The sequence below is a fragment of the Garra rufa genome, chromosome 3 (assembly GCF_049309525.1).
Source record: "Garra rufa chromosome 3, GarRuf1.0, whole genome shotgun sequence".
Classification (NCBI taxonomy): Eukaryota; Metazoa; Chordata; class Actinopteri; order Cypriniformes; family Cyprinidae; genus Garra; species Garra rufa.
In genome coordinates, this window is record NC_133363.1 from 42,998,600 (window position 1) to 43,016,843 (window position 18,244).

At 35.8% G+C, this 18,244-nt stretch overlaps 1 protein-coding gene across 4 annotated transcripts in view; it reads left to right on the plus strand.

Annotated features, from left to right (window-relative positions):
• Positions 1-18,244, plus strand: part of myo1ea (myosin IEa) — a 65,347-nt gene that overhangs the window by 25,947 nt on the left and 21,156 nt on the right. For all 4 annotated transcript variants that reach the window (XM_073836199.1, XM_073836201.1, XM_073836202.1 and 1 more), the window contains exons 5-15: positions 4,164-4,251; positions 6,311-6,400; positions 7,027-7,158; positions 8,967-9,101; positions 9,259-9,391; positions 11,874-12,070; positions 12,156-12,236; positions 12,727-12,813; positions 12,975-13,061; positions 14,023-14,190; positions 15,641-15,726. In XM_073836199.1, coding sequence (XP_073692300.1) covers positions 4,164-4,251; positions 6,311-6,400; positions 7,027-7,158; positions 8,967-9,101; positions 9,259-9,391; positions 11,874-12,070; positions 12,156-12,236; positions 12,727-12,813; positions 12,975-13,061; positions 14,023-14,190; positions 15,641-15,726 — 1,284 coding nt within the window. The remainder of the gene's footprint in view (positions 1-4,163; positions 4,252-6,310; positions 6,401-7,026; positions 7,159-8,966; positions 9,102-9,258; positions 9,392-11,873; positions 12,071-12,155; positions 12,237-12,726; positions 12,814-12,974; positions 13,062-14,022; positions 14,191-15,640; positions 15,727-18,244) is intronic.

Here is an 18,244-nt window from a genome sequence, read left to right on the forward strand (position 1 = left end):
GCCAAGTGAACACTGTGGTTCTGTATTGCTGTGTTTGTTTGAGCTGTCCAACATGTCAGCCTCTGACTCAACCAGTAGTTTAAGTTTGGAGAAAGGATATGTCTAGGAATTAGCAAGGAAGTGACTTACTTTGTATGAAATTGGTTCGCACAGCTCTCACGTTTTATGCTGCTAGTTGTGCAGTTTAAAAAAAGCTTGGGAAATTTTTTGCCCACCTTAGTTTAAGAAAACATTTCATTCAAATCAAGTGTCTGAATTCCCCCTGCCACCCTGCAGCATCATGACATATGGATAAACACGGTGAAGAGGGGAAGTTGCAGAAAGGGAGATTTTTCACTGCTGAGTCTGAGCTCTTTGTTTCAGATCTCATAGTCACCTGTGGGCTGGATGGTGACTGTAGTGCTTACTTTATAGTAAGTGACTTCAGTTTCAGCATTTTTCTCAGCCGTTTGTTTGTATAGGGAGAAAGGCGCTTCCAGTTCAGTCAGACCGCATAAAGAGACTGGAAGTAGAATTGTGATGACCCAGATTAGTAAACAAAACCTTCAGTGAAATTGCTGCCCAGGCATCCTGTGGTCAAGCTGTATTTTGGTTAGGACAGGCACACGTTTTTCTAAAGAGCATTATGCATGAAGGACAGTTCCTTTGCACATGGATAGTTAATGTTCAGAAGTTTGGGTTTCTTTAAATGCCTCTCATGTTCACCAAGGCTGCATTTATTTAATCAAAAACACAGTAATATAGTGAAATATTAGTACTGTTTTAAACAACTGTTTTCCAATTAATAGATTTTTTTTTAAATGTAATTTATTCTTGTGATGGCAAAGCTGTATTTGTATTTGTAGCAGTCATTACTCCAGTCTTCAGTGTCACATTCTTTAGATATTATTTTAATATGCTGATTTGGTACTCGAGTAACATTTCTTATTGTTATCAATGTTGAAAACAGTTGTGTTGCTTAATATCTTAAGTAGCACAGGTATATTTGTAGCAATAGCCAAAAATACATTGTATGGGTCAAAATTATCGATTTTTCTTTTACGGCAAAAATTATTAGGATATTAAGTAAAGATCATTTACTCATACCGTAAATATATCAAAACTTTATTTTTGAATACCAATATGTATTGCTAAGAACTTCATTTGGACAACTTTAAAGGCAATTTTCTCAATATTTAGATTTTTTTTTGCACCCTCAGATTACAGATTTTCAAATAGTTAATAGTTGTATCTCAGCCAAATATGGTCCTATCCTAACAATACATACATACATACATGGAAAGCTTATTTATACAGTGTATAAATGGCTGGTTTTGTGGTCCAGGGTCACATATTATATTATATTATATTATATTATATTATATTATATTATATTATATTATATTATATTATATTATATTATATTATATTATATTATATTATATTATATTATATTATATTATATTATATTATATTATATATAGACTGTTTGGGATAAGTAATATTTTTAATGTTTTTTTTAAAGTAATTCTCATATGCTGCATATTCTATCAAGGCTGCATTTACTTGATCAAAAAAACAGTAATATTGTGAAATATTATTACAGTTTAAAATAATGGTTAAAATAAAATGTATTCCTGTGAGGCAAAGCTGAATTTTCATCAGCCTTTACTCCAGTCTTCAGTGTCACATGACCCGTCATTCTAATGTTCTGATTTATTACTTTTAGCAATTATTTTATCAATGTTGGAAACAGTTGTGCTGCTTAATATTTTTTTGGAACCTTTGGTTAATTTTGATGAATAAATGTATATATAAAAAAACTGCATTTATTCAAAATAGAGGTCTTTGCTATCACTTTTTATCGGTTTTATCAACACATCCTTGGTGAATAAAAGTATTAATTTCTTTCAAAAAAGAAAGAAAATCACAAACTTTTGAAAGTTTATATTGTTACAAAAGATTTCTATATTAAATAAATGCTGTTTTTTTATTTATTAAAGAATCCTGAAAAAAGTATCACAGGTTAACAAACAAACTATTAAGCAGCACAACTGTTTTCAACATTGATAATATTCAGCATATTAAAACAATTTCTGAAGGACCATGTGACACTGAAGCCTGGAGTAATGATGCTGAAAATTCAATTTCACAATATAGCAATCTAATTAAAAAAAAAAAAAAAAACATTAAAAATCTTACTGATCCCAAACTTTTGAAAGGTATTGTATATTGCCAAAAGTGTAGGACTTTTTGGATCTTTCTTTTGGAATGCTGTGATTTTTCATTGTCTGTAGTGGTATAATGATACAGCATTGGTTGGTGGAAACAAGAAGGAAGGATGTAGCAAAATCTGTTGTATCAAAATAGTCTCTCTTCCCCAAGAGAGGAAGCCATTTACTAAATAAAGTAGACTTTGCATGTGCTAAAGGACAGAATTAACAGTAACACTTTGCCATCTCATTAGTATGGCTGTCTCTGTGGCCTGTACAGTATGAAATACAAAAGCATTCACACCCACCGGTGTGACCCAGTGCTGTATTTGCTGAGCTGATGTTTCTGCTGCTGAATAATGACTCTCATGACTCGTCACTTACTGAATGAGACTGAATGACTGACGCATCTCTCTTTCTATTTGTGTCCATTTTTGGTCAGCAAACGTATGCAGGAAGTTAAAAATGAGTATTACAGCATACAAATTACAAATCCCCCAAAGACCTGTTTAAAAATAGCCATAGACAATTAATCTAAGTGGACTGAGTCATAGTGTACAATAAGAGTGTGTTCCCATATCTTTCATCGCCTGTAGACGAGCAGGAACATTTCCTTTAAGGTGCAGAGCCTATAAAGTCGCAAGACAAAGGAATGAAAACCACATGGCAGGCTAAAGCTCTTGTAAGAACTCTTGGAGCCGGCATGAGAAGTTCTTCTGCATGTATGGCGAGACTTTCACGATAGGAAGAAGTGAAATTAATTGTGCAGTAATGCTGCTGTGTGATGTAATGGACTTCTTACTGCTTTCCCAAGCTTCCTTTAATGCACCACAGCTGTGCCTTCTCAAAATGGCAATACTGACATCAGTAATAGAAAAAATATAGAAAAATAAACCAGCTTCTTCTGTCATCATCCGCCAAACCACATACATCTCAATGCTTATAGCTCTGCCAAAGGCAAAGGGCAGGCGGAAGGATGCAAGTAGAGGGTAAAGCAGGAAAAGAAATGGAGTCAGCATGACTATACAGAAGTAATGACTGACATTTTCATCTGGCTTAATTTGAGGTCCAAATCAGCATAGTAGAATGATTTCTGAAGAATCATGTGACACTGAAGACTTGAGTAATATCTTATGAAATTCCTTTGCCATCACAGGAATAAATTCTACATAATAATATATAGTGAAAGAGAAAACATTTTTCAATATTACTGTTTTTTTCTGTATTTTTGATAAAATAAATGCAACCTTTGTGAACATCACAGATGTATACATATGGTCCCTTAAAACAATACTGATTACTCTCTGCATAAACCAACCTCTTGTTCTGTGTGCAATCTGATTCAAACACATGCCCTTTACATATGTAAATAAGCATGTGCTCTCATTTATGAACAATGCATTGCAGACTATAGCTCACTATGGACTAATATGGAAACATATTTAGTTAATTAAAAGAAATTCCCCTCTCGCCATCACCATTATACTTGATCTGTATTAATTGAGGATAAGAATCTACTAAACCCTCTTTGACCCTCTTAAAAGCTTGCTGAGCAGATTTTAGTATTGCGCTGTAGGGCACAAAAGGGGCTGGTCTTGGTTGTTAACACCCTCCTGTTCTTGTTTTTAAACTGCTGTAGGTGGGAAAAAATAGAGTCTGGGTTTTAATATGATCATAAAAAATTGGACTGGTAAAACATTAAATGCTGTTGATGTTATTGTTGTCACTGCTAAATCTAAAGTAAGATTTTTTATGTTTTTAAAGAAATCTCTTCTGCTCACCAAGCAATTAAAATCTTACTGTTCAAAAACGTTTGACTGGAAGTGTATAATAGCTTTATATTTTGCTTGTAAGATTTTTAATGTTTTCTCTCACCAAGGCTGCATTTATTAAATAAAATTATTTGTTTGTTTATTGATTTATACAGGAATGATCTTATTGTCATCTTTTTTTTAATGTTTTTTTTTTCAGTGGTGAGAGTGGCGCAGGGAAGACGGTAGCAGCAAAATACATCATGGGCTACATTTCCAAAATTTCAGGTGGAGGTCCCAGAGTTCAGGTGGGTCGCACAAAATGAACAAACATAAAAACTGTCATACACGCAGTGATACTAAGTGTTTGAATGGAAAAACAACATAAGGTGGCTTCCTGTTTCAGATGACTTTACTGTTTCTGACAGTTTATGTACTCACAGAATCCTGATCCATGTCATCTGACATTATTCCTCTTCCCCCGTCTCTTACAATCTTTCTTTCATCCCTTAAACCCCACCAGCAGCCATCTGTCCCCCACAATCCCCTTCTGATCTGTCCTGTGCCCCCCTCTCAGCCCCTTCAAGAGCCATGTGAGTGAGCTCAGAGTCAGAGGACTGACACTTGTTGCTTGCATTTATCAGATTGAATTAACTGTTTATTAATGCATAGAAAAAAAGCATCTAAATCTGTTATGCTTGTATTTTGCATAACATTTTGATAAATGAATTCTTTCTAATCTGTTCTTTAAGTACCTTTGTCCAGTCTTCCATATCTAAACATTATCCCAAATGTGTGGTCCACACAGAATTACTTACTCACTCAAAATCAAGTTTTTTGACTTTTAAAATGAATATGTCAGCCTTAAGTTTATCTATAAGCTAGTGTGCTCCAAAACAATAACAAAATTTGTATTTTGAAGATATAAGCATTCAAAACTTACAGTCTCTCACTTGCTCAAATATGGATCACCTTGCACTTCAGCTTCTCATCAAACGTTCTTTCCAAACAAATGCTCTCTAAAATCCGAATCCTATACTAATGGCATGTAGTGCACTATATAGGAGATGGTGAACGATTCAGACAGTGTACATATGCTTTCCATTGGGGGGAAAGAAGTCTGCTAGACATGATAGAATGGAGTGGATCATATGCACGAACCGGCGCAGACCATAAAATGTGTTGGATCCATTTCAGTTCTACACAGAACTATGAACTATGAATGAGAAGTGGCAGTCATACACTGTCAAATGGGGCTTTACTGTGCTCAAGGGCTCTGACCCAAGCTAATATAAACGAAACGCTATTGGCTAGGGCCGATAAATCGCAATCGCGATTAAACAAAAGCCGCAATTGTCATGGCTCTGTGTAGTAAATGCTGCTCTATCTGAAAGCACATGCTGGAGGTTTAGTACTGATTACAGAACCGGCTTTACTGACAAAATGCGTATGACAATCATCTTCGATTAATCATGCAGCCCTGCTATTGGCTGTTTTAAAAAGGGGGCGTTTCAGTTGAAATTCCGTCAACAAATAAAATATTGCAGCGTGTTTCAAAGCACTTCATTAAACTTTTAGTTTTATTAATATTTTAAAAGCCTTATTATGTTCATGATTAATCACTCTGAATTAAATTAAATGTCCCACTGTACTTATTAGGGACAAAAAATATCCATGTTGAAATCATTCCCTATGTGTTAAATCTAATGATTTGATAGTGAACAGGCTGTGTTTTGATGAGTATGTTTGGTGACTTGTTGAACAAAGTAACGTATTGTAGTATAACAGAAAGGCTTTCTGCTCGGCCTGCTCCCCTTTGTCTGATCTTTTGAATGTCACAGAGCCTCATGATCATATGACCGTCACTGCTGTATGTCTTGCTCATCTCCCTCTTTTTAAGTTCTGTATGTCTTTCTGTTTTTCACTTGTGTGGTCTGAAGTTGGTACTTTCTCTGTCCATATGCAAATTATCCATGTGTGTTTTTCCTGGTGTTGCAAATGCAAAGTTCTCGGCTCTAATTTGTTTACATCAGCGATGTGCCGTTTAATTTCAGATTTCTTAAAAACATGTTTGTGCGATTTGGTTGCCCAGAGTTGACGATGCTGTGCAAATTCTGTGTGGAATGTGTACGCATACTGACATTGATATGTGTGTGGTGGATGAATTCAGGTCAGTTAGGCCACTTTTTGACATTGAGATGACCAGTTTGACCTGAATTCACTCTGCAGGATGGGCGTTACTCGCTGATCTCATTTCATGAGTTTCAGATCAGCATAAGTTCTTTACTGTGCTTATAATCCTCCACAGTACGCAAAACGTCAACTTAACTCTCAATCTCTCTCTTTTTCCTGTTTATGTCCACACAGCATGTCAAAGACATTATTCTGCAGTCCAACCCTCTTCTGGAAGCCTTCGGGAATGCTAAAACAGTGAGGAACAACAACTCCAGTCGATTTGTAAGCTTCGATCATCCTCCCATATATTTGTTTTATTGAAGAAAACAGACAGCATGTCTTGTGTTGGGCTACATTTTGTCCTCAGGATAAATTTGAGAGGATCAGAGTTGCACTAGAACCAACAAAAACAGGCTGATCATCCAATTTAAATATAAAACGAAAGAAAGAACAATGTTTTGCCATTGCATTGAGTATATTTGATAAATATGATGTTATCGTAAGGCTTTGGCCTAAACAAATACTCACAGGCCAAAGCAGCCATTACAAAATATGCTGTACGCCACATTTACTTGCAGTTCTGCTTCATTATGCCCAGACAAGTCAGTCTTATATTTGTTCTCTTGGGATTGGTGTAGCTTTGTTGTAAGAATAATGGATTAGTAGTGGTATAAATGGATTGTGTAGTGGATAGGAGAGTTTTGTGGATGAAAAAGCATCTAGGGGTCCTGAAGGGGCTGGTAATGTCATTACAGGTTAAGTCTGGACAAGTCAGCACACATAAATGAACAGAGAGAGACACATAAATGATAGAAAAGAGTGTTTGTGTGTGTTTTCAGTTCTGGGCATACACATCCACCTGCAGTACATCACGTCTGTGTCTTTTTAACATTCATCTTCCCTGACAGGGGAAATACTTTGAGATTCAGTTCAGTTCCGGCGGTGAGCCAGATGGTGGGAAAATCTCCAATTTCCTTTTGGAAAAATCACGTGTGGTGATGCGGAATCCCGGAGAGAGGAGCTTCCACATCTTCTACCAGGTGAGAAAGAGGACTTGCGGTGGGCTTCTTCTCTTAGAAGATGTCGCTGTGACTGTCAACAGCATAAGCGCAGCACGTTATGAGGAAAAACTGAATGAATAACCGCAGTCAAATTCGGGAAAGGGAAGATGGAGCCATTTGGCTTTGAAAAGCAGGTCACGTTGTTCCGAGTTTACCACTTGAGTTTTTTGGAAGAGGGAGAGTCTGTCTGACCTTCTTCTTAACGAGGCCTTCTCACCACTGTTTCTCCTTCACAAGTTTGGAGACTTTGAGAGTTTTCCTATGGTTACGTTTATTTAGCACTTTTTGTTTTGTGGTGTTTCTTCAACTGTGGACTCTTTTGGCCCTGCAGACTTTTCGAAAACAAACACTCCTAAAGCACTTTTCACACTCTCACTAGTTTGTTTCATTTGTAGGCTAACATTGTCCAGGAGAGTTCTAAGTTTTCTTTTCCCAGAAAGTCATAAATATTCATCCACGTCTTAAATTTTGTGTAGTTAAATGGCGTTTTGTGACGTTGGTGTAAATTACATTTGCAAACTTTCCGCAACATTTTTAGATTCTTTTGACATGCCATTTCAGAATTAATTTCGTATATCCTAAATAGAAACACACACCATTAAATAATATTTTCAAACTTTTTATACTGCCATTCAAAAGTTTAGGGTCAGTCTTGCTCAACAAGGCTGTATTTATTTGATAAAAATGTCATCAGAAATCATTTGCATATGCTGATTTGTTGCTCAAGTAACATTTTCTTATTTTTATCAATGTTAGCAATATTGAAAACAATTGTGCTGCTTAATATCTTTATGGAAACCATCATACATTTTTTTCAGGATTCTTTGATGTATAGAAAGTTGGAAAGAAAAGAATTTATATGAAATTAAAAAAAATGTAATGCATTCTTGCTGAATAAAGCATTCCTTTCTTTCAAAAAACTTTCTGACACCAAACTTTTAAATGGCATTTGAATTTGAAATTGTGCTTAAGAACAATAATGTGCTCAAAATTGATGTTACGTTGATTTTTCTTTATTTTCTTTATATTTAATCTCACAATTTAGCTCATGCTCTTCACTGACAAAAGTAAAAAAAAATGCAATACCATTGAAAAAAATGTATTAGGAGTAAAATTAATGGTAACAAGTTTATGAGAACACTTTAATGTGGCCTTCATATAACACAAAACATTTAAAAAATATTTATTGGTTTTTATGAAAATATTACCAGTGTTGGGAAAAGTTACTTTTAAAAGTAATTCATTACAATATTGCATTACTTCCTAAAAAAGTAACTAATTACATTACTTTATAGAAAGTAATGCGTCACTTTACTTTTGTGTAACTTTATAAATCTGGACAGGGCTTACTTATTAGTTTTTTTTTTTTTTTATAAAAAGTTATATTTTTGGCAAATATAAAAGCCCTTTCACACCAAAAGCCTCAGGCTGAAGGAAAAGTAAATTCACGTCTGTACAGCAGTTTATCTTGAGTAATTTTTGCTTATTAGTGTGGTTGAATTAGATCATCGAAGGCCAGCCGCAAAGACATTGGTTAATAAAATGGGATTAAATACATAAAGGATATTTGTATTATATAACATATTAAATTATTGCAGGTTTGCGTCATATTCTGAGTTGCATTTCACTGTTTTTATTCATTTTGAGGAACACTGAATCTGATATTTTATTGTAAATTAAAAAGTAATGTGTTACATTACTAGTTACTTGAAAAAAGTAATCTGATTACATAACTCGCTTTACTTGTAATGCCTTACCCCAACACTGAATATTACATCTTTTCACAGCTAATAGAAGGAGCCGGCGGAGACCAGAAAAGTAGTCTGGGTATCACCAACCTGGACTACTACACTTACCTCAACCAGTCAGGTTCCTACAAGGTTGATGATATTAACGACAAGCACGACTTCCAGGAAACCCTGGTGAGTATGATTTGGCCAGCTTGGTTTTTGAGTCAGACTCTGCTGTTATGGGAGTCTTATATAGCTGTGAACCATTTGCTTGTTCAAATATGACAACTATTTTCCATATTTGCAGACACTGTTGTAACTTACCTCTCTCCTCTCTGTCTGACCCCAGCATGCCATGGAAGTGATTGGTATCTCAGGGATGGACCGCTCTCTGGTACTGCAGATTGTGTCAGGAATTCTTCACCTTGGGAACATCGCTTTCAGGGAAGCAGGGAATTACGCTGCTGTAGAAAATGACGAGTGTATGTATATAGACTCAGTTTTGCACAGTTTTGGTGTCCTCATTTGAACTTATTTCATTGCATTAACTCATGCCAAACTGCCTTGCCACACCAAATTACCACAGAAAATAGAGCTTTGTTTATGCGCCTGGTATCTGCGTATTACATCACACCCTAAAATTACACAGTGAAGCTCTGAACTTCCAGCCCACCCCTCTATTTCCTCTCTCTCTCCTTTTCTTCAAGTGTCTTAAAGCTCTCAGGTGGAGCATTGCACTTGAATGACAGAGGCTGTTTGCTGTGGCATAAAGCCACGCTGTGCTGGGAGCAGACGAAGCTAATCTGTGCCTTTCCTGTTCTGCCCCTTCCCAGCCCCCTAACCCCTCTTCCTGTCTGCCGCCAGCGGCTTTCACACATTTAGTGTTGGCTTGCCAATGTTAAAACCACACACGGCACAACTGCTCGGTCGCCTGCTCATGACAAAACCGTATGCAAAGAGCTTGTGCATCCTGGGAAATAAATTCTATAGATAACGTCTTCCACTGCAAGTCCATACATTTTTACAAAGGTCTTTGACTGACACCATGCAAGGCTGGTTTTGAAAGCCACGGAACCTCCCAGATCTTTTTATAGTTGCGTTGTTTTGGGAGACTAGTTAGTGCGCTCTGTTCTACCACACCCGAACATCTGAATAATGAGCCATACTTAAGCAGTGTGACGGACTGCATCACTAGCAGGGCTGAATGAGGACAGTTTCCTTTTTAAGGAGGTGAGTCAGTGAAGAGGCGGGGTTCATCAGAAACCGAGTGAGGCGCAGGGCTGTCAGTAACTCGTGTCTCACCCGTGCCTCTCCTCAGAGGAGATCTATTGTTGTGACTACTCCGAAAAAAATGCACATGAGTCATATGTATGATGTACCACTGTTTTCTTCATTGTTTTCCAAGTTATATTATCTTATATTACACAACGAGTCAAAAGTTTTTGAACAGTAAGATTTTTTTGAAGAAATCTGTTCTACTTGATCTACTTACCAAGCCTGTTATATATTTTTTTACTATTTAAAATAACTGTTCTATTTTTCAGTATGTTTTAAAATGTAATTTATTCCTGGGATCAAAGCTAAATTTTCAGCATCATTACTCCAGTCTTCAGTGTCTCATGATCCTTCAGAAATCATTCTAATATGCTGATTTGCTGTTCACGAAACATTTACTATTTTTATCAGTATTTAAAACACTTAAATACATTTTTTCAGGATTCTTTGATAAATAAAAAGATCCAAAGATCAGCATCTGTCTGAAATAAAAAGCTTTTGTAATGTATACACTATACCATTCAAAAGCTTGGAGTCAGTATTTTATTTTTTTTTAAGGAAAATAAATGATAAAAATGAATACTTTTATTTAGCAAGGATGCTTTAAATTGATCTAAAGTGATGGAAAGACAATGTTACAAAAGATATATATATTTTTCAGCACAGATTTCTATGCTGTTCTTCTGAACTTGCTATTCATCAAAGAAACCTGAAAAACAACAACAACAACATAATAATAATAATAATAAATGCTTTTGAGCAGTAAATCAGAATATTAGATTGATTTCTGAGACTAGAGTAGTGATGAGTAGTGATAAAAATTAGCTTTAAAAACACAGGAATAAATTACATTTTAAAATATATTTAAATTAAACCCTCATTTTAAATAGTATTTATTTTATGTTTTTACTGTACTTTGGGATCAAGCTTGGTGAGCAGAAGAGACTTCTTTTTAAAAAAAAAAACATTAAAAATCTTACTGTTCAAAACTTTTGACTGGTATATTATATTACATTATATTATTCAAAAGTTTGGGGATTTTTATACATTTAATACTTTCATTCAGCAACAATGCATTAAATTGATTTAAAGTGACCGTAAAGTATTTTGAACGTTCCAAAGATATACATTTCAAATAAATGCAGGTCTTTTAAACTTTCCTTTCAAAAAAAAACTTTGACAAAAATATGTGACACCCCAACATTTTAACAGTTACTGTATATTACACATAGTGATGAGTGGTTTGGCCAAAAGTTTTTTTTTTTAGGATTCTGGTGGTTTCACTATCTATCAAGTTTTTTTTCAGTATTTTTGGATTTTCTTTCAATATTTCACGCATCATGAACAGTAATTTTGCTCTGCCTGCTACAGTATTGCTTCTCCAGCGTCTCTAGCTTCTGTTAACCACCGTTTATGGTTGGTTTATTTGGCCAGTTAAAGAATTAGTTATTAAAAGTTTTCTAACCATTAGTCAGAAGTGTATACATTTAACAGGGATCTCCTCTCAATTCACCTTGCTAAGCCACTTGTACCAGTATGCCAGTTTTTCAAAAATACATATAGTGTGCGGTTTACCGTTAGAACCGTTATATCGCCCAGCACTAATTACACATTTAAAAACACTTGTGTATGGCATTGTGTGCAATTATGATTCTGACTCTACCCAACTGTTCTTTCTCCTACTCATAGTTCTGGCATTTCCTGCCTTCCTGTTGGGCATCGATCAGCATCGTCTTAAAGAAAAACTCACCAGCCGCAAGATGGACGGCAAGTGGGGAGGCAAGTCAGAGTCTATAGACGTGACACTGAATGTGGAACAGGCGTGTTTCACTCGTGACGCTCTCTCCAAAGCCCTGCACGCTCGTGTTTTTGACTACCTGGTGGAGGTACTAGCATATACTGTACAACTACATCCCCAATAAAAACAGATGTTAGATAATAAGCACTAAATTGGTTTCTGTTTTTCTTTAGTCAATCAATAAAGCCATGGTTAAGGACCATCAGGAGCTGAACATTGGAGTATTAGATATTTATGGCTTCGAGATTTTTCAGGTGAGCGTTTATTCAGTCGTCACTAATGGAATGATTGTTTTCACAGCAGTTAACAGGATGTGTAGCTATCTGGTCTGTCTAATGAGATAAGATGATTGATTTTTAATTGCCTGGATTGGTTCCCCTCTTTTCTTGTAAACAGATAACATAATAATGAGCTTGACTAATCTGATAATCTCTTAGTTTGGCATCTGGTATTGAGACCTTTAAGATAACTGCCTGTGTTGTCTTCGTAAGAAGGATAAAGCTGGATAACAGAGCTCTCAACCCTTTAAATTCCAATTCCAACTAACCACTAAAATTTAAATTCTCAAGCACCAACTCTGTATTTAAATACTATTGATGATAATAACAATTGAATCATTGTTTGCGATGTTTACATTATCAGCAAAGCTTATTTGCAACTTATTTGTTTCCTTTGTTACCACTACTAATATTATTTTTGCTCCCTAGTGACAGTATCTCTTTTTTGTTTTCATTTGCTTTGTAGAAAAATGGATTTGAACAGTTTTGTATCAACTTCGTGAATGAAAAACTGCAGCAGATTTTCATTGAGCTGACTCTGAAAGCTGAGCAGGTAACACTTTATTGCTTTTGTTTTTGCTGTGACATGGATTTGTGTCTTGAATCAGTCCCACCTTTCTCTTAACCTAGTTCTAGCGGTGCAGGAAGGACTATATACTTGTGCTCCACCATTGTACAGGATCATTTGCATCATTTTTCTTTTCCTCTCTTCAGGAAGAGTATGTACAGGAAGGAATCCGATGGACTCCCATAGAGTACTTCAACAATAAGATTGTCTGTGACCTCATTGAGAGTAAAATAGTAAGTTTCACTAACTGTGCAAAACAATCCATCTATTTCGAAAGCTGGATATGATCTGTCAATGCCAAGGGCGGTAAATCAATAAAACTAACATTAGTGAACTAAGAAGTTCAGATCCATATCCACATAAGCCCCGTTCTCTTCCCATGACTGTTTGTCTAATGGCCTGAAAATGCTTGATATGCCTCCAAATTCAATTTAGAGGCATATCTAGAAACACAAAGCCATGAAATTCACAACAAGGGAGAACCTTAACCATCCATGTCAGCTTGACAGCATGTGAGAAAGTGCTTCTCTGTGCTTGTCTGTGAGAAACTTACAAGCTGTTTTCCTTTCGTTGGACTTTGTGGATAGAAAGAGACGTCTAAATTTTCTGACAGTACAGACAGCTGTGTGTTCAAACGCAGAGTGTGTCGGATTGTTTTCATCCAGGTTGATGTATGATGATTCATTTCCTGAGTTTTGATTAAGCTTGAAAGACTGTGAATGTGGGCTAAAACGATTTCAAATGCTTAGACATAAATGTTTGTAAATATTTTATAGAATGTTAGTATAATATGTGGGTAAAATACTTTTACCCAAATTTGAAAATTCTGTCATTAATTACTCACCCTCATGTTGTTCCAAACCCATAAGACCTTCGTTTGTCTTTGTAACACAAATGAAGACATTTTGGATGAAATCCGATAGCTTTCTGACACAAGAGTCGAACCGTGTTCAAGGTTCAGAAAGGTACCAAGAACATCAACCAAATAGTCCAAAGGTTGAACCACTAAAATATCAAAAATGTTTTAATTTGTGTTCCGAAGACGAACAAAGGTTTTGGAACGACAAGGTAAGTAATTAATGTCAGAATTGTCAATTTTGGGTGAAATATCACTTTAAAGGTTGAGTCTAACAGCCTATTTTAAAAATATTAATGTATTTAATCATTTGAATCAATCTTTGTGTCCTTTCCCAGAATCCTCCAGGCATCATGAGTATACTGGACGATGTGTGTGCTACTATGCATGCGAAGGGTGAGGGTGCAGACCAGACGATGCTGCAGAAGCTCAGAATGCAGATTAACAATCATGAGCACTTTAACAGCTGGAACCAGGGCTTCATTATCCACCATTATGCTGGCAAGGTATTAATACCTCTTGTTGAATCAAGCATCTCTTTACCCACCTCCCCGCACTCTTCTGCAGTGTTATTATATCATTTTCTTTCTTTTTTTTTTTTTTTTACTTTTTTGCCTGTTTCCTCATTCATTTCCATTTCTCTCACTGTTTTTTTTTACTTTGGATTCCCTCTCAGTCTCGTTTACACTTCGTTGCCTTGAGGTAGTTGAGTATGTGTGGTACCATCCACATACCCCATGTTTAATGAGGCATGCTCTAAGGGGAGGCAGGGGGAGTCCGTCCACATCCTGCACCATTAGATTTATAATAAGCATGTTCTACAGACAAAGGAAAACCCATAATAAAGTCAAAATGAAACCCTAACCAAAAAAATGAAACAAAGAGAAAATTTTAAAAGAGTTAAAAGAAAAGAAATAATAATAGTAACAATTTAATAAAATTACAAAGGAGAATATTTGGATGTCTCCAAAAAAATATAAATGCATTTGTGAGATGCATACACTACCAGTCAAAATGTTATTTATGTGATTTCAATGCAGATTTTTTTATCATCATTACTCCAGTCACACACATGATCCTTCAGCAAATATTCTGATTTACTGCACAAAAAACATTTATGATCATTTATTATCGGTCATTTATTTTAAATGTCTTTACCTAATTGTTTTCTAACATCACTTTTAATCAATGTAAAGCATCCTTGCTAAATAATAAGTATTACTTTCTATAATTTATTTTCCCCAAAAAATTACTGACTCCAGGCCTTTGAATGGTGTAGTGTATATTGTTACAAAAACTTTTATTTCAGATAAATGCTGATCTTTGGATCTTTCTATCCATCAAAGAGTCCTGAAAAAAATGTACTTAACCATTTTCAATATTGATAATAATAATAATGATTTTTTTAAACAGCAAATCAGAATATTAGAATGATTTCTGAAGGATCATGAGACACTGAAGACTGGAGTAATGATGCTGACATTTTTGCTTTGATCACCGGAATAAATTACATTTAAAATATATTCAAATAGAAAACAGTGATTTTAAATAGTAAAAATATTTCAGAATTGTACTTTTTTGCTGTACTTTGGATCAAATAAATCAGGCTTGGTGAGCAGAAGATACTTAAAAAACATTAAAAATCCTAGTGTTCAAAAACTTTTGACTGGTAGTATATTTTAAAATAATACAAGTGTACAGTATAAATAATTATAATAGATATAAAAACAAAGTCCAGATCAAAATGAAATATCAGTCCTAGAATATTTGTTTATTTATATAATTATTTATTTGTAAATGTAGTCATTTTAAGTAAGTACATGCAAGTAATTGGTTGGTTGAACTGACATTAATCTGAGCAACTATTAGCTCAACTGTGACTCAAACAATGATTTGAATTTCTAACCCTGTCCAGAACACACAACTGTTTAAATGATCCGTTACGTGTCTCTCCAGGTGTCTTATGACGCAGAGGGTTTCTGTGAGAGGAACAGGGATGTGCTATTCACTGACCTGATCGAGCTGATGCAGAGCAGTGAAATGTAAGTATCACTCCTCTATCATAAAATCAGCCAGTCTGTGATCTCATCCAACAGCTGCTCGTAAAAGACTCTTTGAACGCTTGAAGATCTTAATATATGTAAATCATGGATATAATCAGGCCAGCTGAAGGGCCCATAATAGAAGTGTGCAAGAGATTATCATTGTTTCTGACACCAAAAGGCCCCTTTGTCTCTCAAGGGAGCAGGACTCGTAGAGTGTGCCCATCGCTCTTATGTGCTCCTGGGCCTCTTTTGGGCCCCAGAAGCCATCTGGTGCAAACCGTCTCCTCCTGCAGCCCTTTGTGAAGCCTTCTGGGGGTCCACTTTCAGACGGCATTCAGACACGTGCTGTCATGTGTATACACACACACAGACAGAGAGTTCGCAGGGGAACTTCCTTTGCACTGGCCAGCAGGTCCTTTGCACAGAACAGAAGAAAGAGAAATCTTAGTTGTCGATTCAGTGACAATGCAGGGGTTCCTGTCCATCTGCATAGACATAGCCCTGTAGGTCCACTCCCCGATGTTTAACCCAATAAAGAGGTTTAAGAATAAAGCATGCTCATGTGAAAACTTTTGGTAATATAAGCTTGATTTCTGCATTTAAACCTATAATGTCTCACAGATGCTGCAGAGAGGAATTATTATTTGAGTCTAGACCACTCCTTTAATCTCCCTTGAAAAGAGTAGACGCCTATGTTTTTTGTTTCATAACCAGCTGGTATATGGTACAAAATTTGCCCATTCACATACACTAATATTTTAGAAATATTAAAACTGTACAGATGCTTTGAGGAAACTAGTAATAAATATAGCTGCAAGCAGCAAATACAAGCGGTTTAAGCCATTTAAGTACATATAAAGTAGTGGTGGGCTATTATCGGCGTTAACGTGCTGCGTTAACGTGAGACTTTTATCGGGCGATAAAAAAAATATCGCCGTTAATCTATTCTCAAATTTGGGTTGGGAGCTGGGTCTAAACTACGCAAGCTATGATGACTTTCACCTTGATAGTTTAACGCGGATGTATACCAAAGACTATAGAATATGGTCGCGCGTTTAAGTCTCCTCCGCCAAAACACAGACGGGATCACGTCGTCCTCCATTCATAAAAACCGAATCTACTATAGCGCGAAATGCCACGTAAATTCGTCGTTTTTTGGATTCATAAATCAAATATGGTCTGTCACTTAATTCAAATCGCGATATGGACTAGTGTCTGTGAAAACTGAAATGCAAAAAGACCGTTTTAATATGAATCCGGTATGTTCCGTTTGCCTAGCTGTATGTATGAAATTCATACTATGAATGGTGGAGACGCGCTTTTACTACACGCATACTGAAACACACGTGACGCTCCCGGTAATTTTTGGCATTTGCATCTCACATGAACAGATAAACTCAATCTCCAAAACTGCTGTGAGTGTCACTTATACCGTTTCATTTGAGAAAACTCGCATCATGTCATACTGTATACACAGAAACTTCACGGCAACCTGTCAAAATAAAAGTACGGTGTAACATGTTTAGTCATTATTTGGGTAGCACACATATTCTGAATGCCTTCATCAGAATTCAAATTAGCCATTTTAATCTAGATTAATCTAGATTAATTCCAAGATTTAATCTAGATTAATCTAGATTAAAAAAATTAATCTATGCCCACCCCTAATATAAAGACATTATTTAGCAAGCCTGTAACCACCTTAATTAGTGGCAAATCCAGGTAATTTACCATAGAAATATTACATTTTTGACTGTTATACTGCCAGCTGTGGTAATTTGCATGCTTGTTTAGAATCACCCGTTGCATGTGTTCGACAGGTTTGGTGAAGTTTTGAGTTTCCGTTTAGGCTTTATAGGATTTTGGGTAAATTTGAACAGGCCCCTTCTCTAAACGACCCTGTAATAGCTTCCTAGGGGGTAAATTTCAACATTTTTTTTTGATAAATATTGACCTAGAGAGTCCAGAAAATTGTACTGCAGTGTTTTTTTCCAGATTGAGCGAAAAAGGACTAGTTAGCAAAAATAGGTTTTTTTACATTTTCTCAATCATTTAACAAACAATTTGATTGATAGCAGTGGTTCTAGAGGCAAAGTTGTTCGGAATGAGGAGGTCTATCATATGATATGAATATTGTGTGTATGTGTCACAAAACGCACAATGTACAGTCGTTTATGGCCTTGAAAAATGTGATATCGCCACCCCAGTGGCTGATTTCTTTTAAATTTCTCACAGACCTTTAGGGCCATGTTTTTTTTTAGATATGCAAATGTCCTTACAGACGCTTGTGGCACTTTGGACCAAGACCATAGCCATTTTTATGGTTTTTCCCTCTTATTGCGCCAAGCCCCGTGATTTTTTTTCCTGTGACCTCAGATTGAGCTTTTAAATAAGTGTTCTGAGTTTGGCAAAGATATCTAATTCCATTTAGGAGTTATAGGCATTTTACTAAAAGTTGCCCTGCCCCTTTTGAACGTTTTGCCATCCCTTTGTGATGTGAGATCAAAGTTTAGCT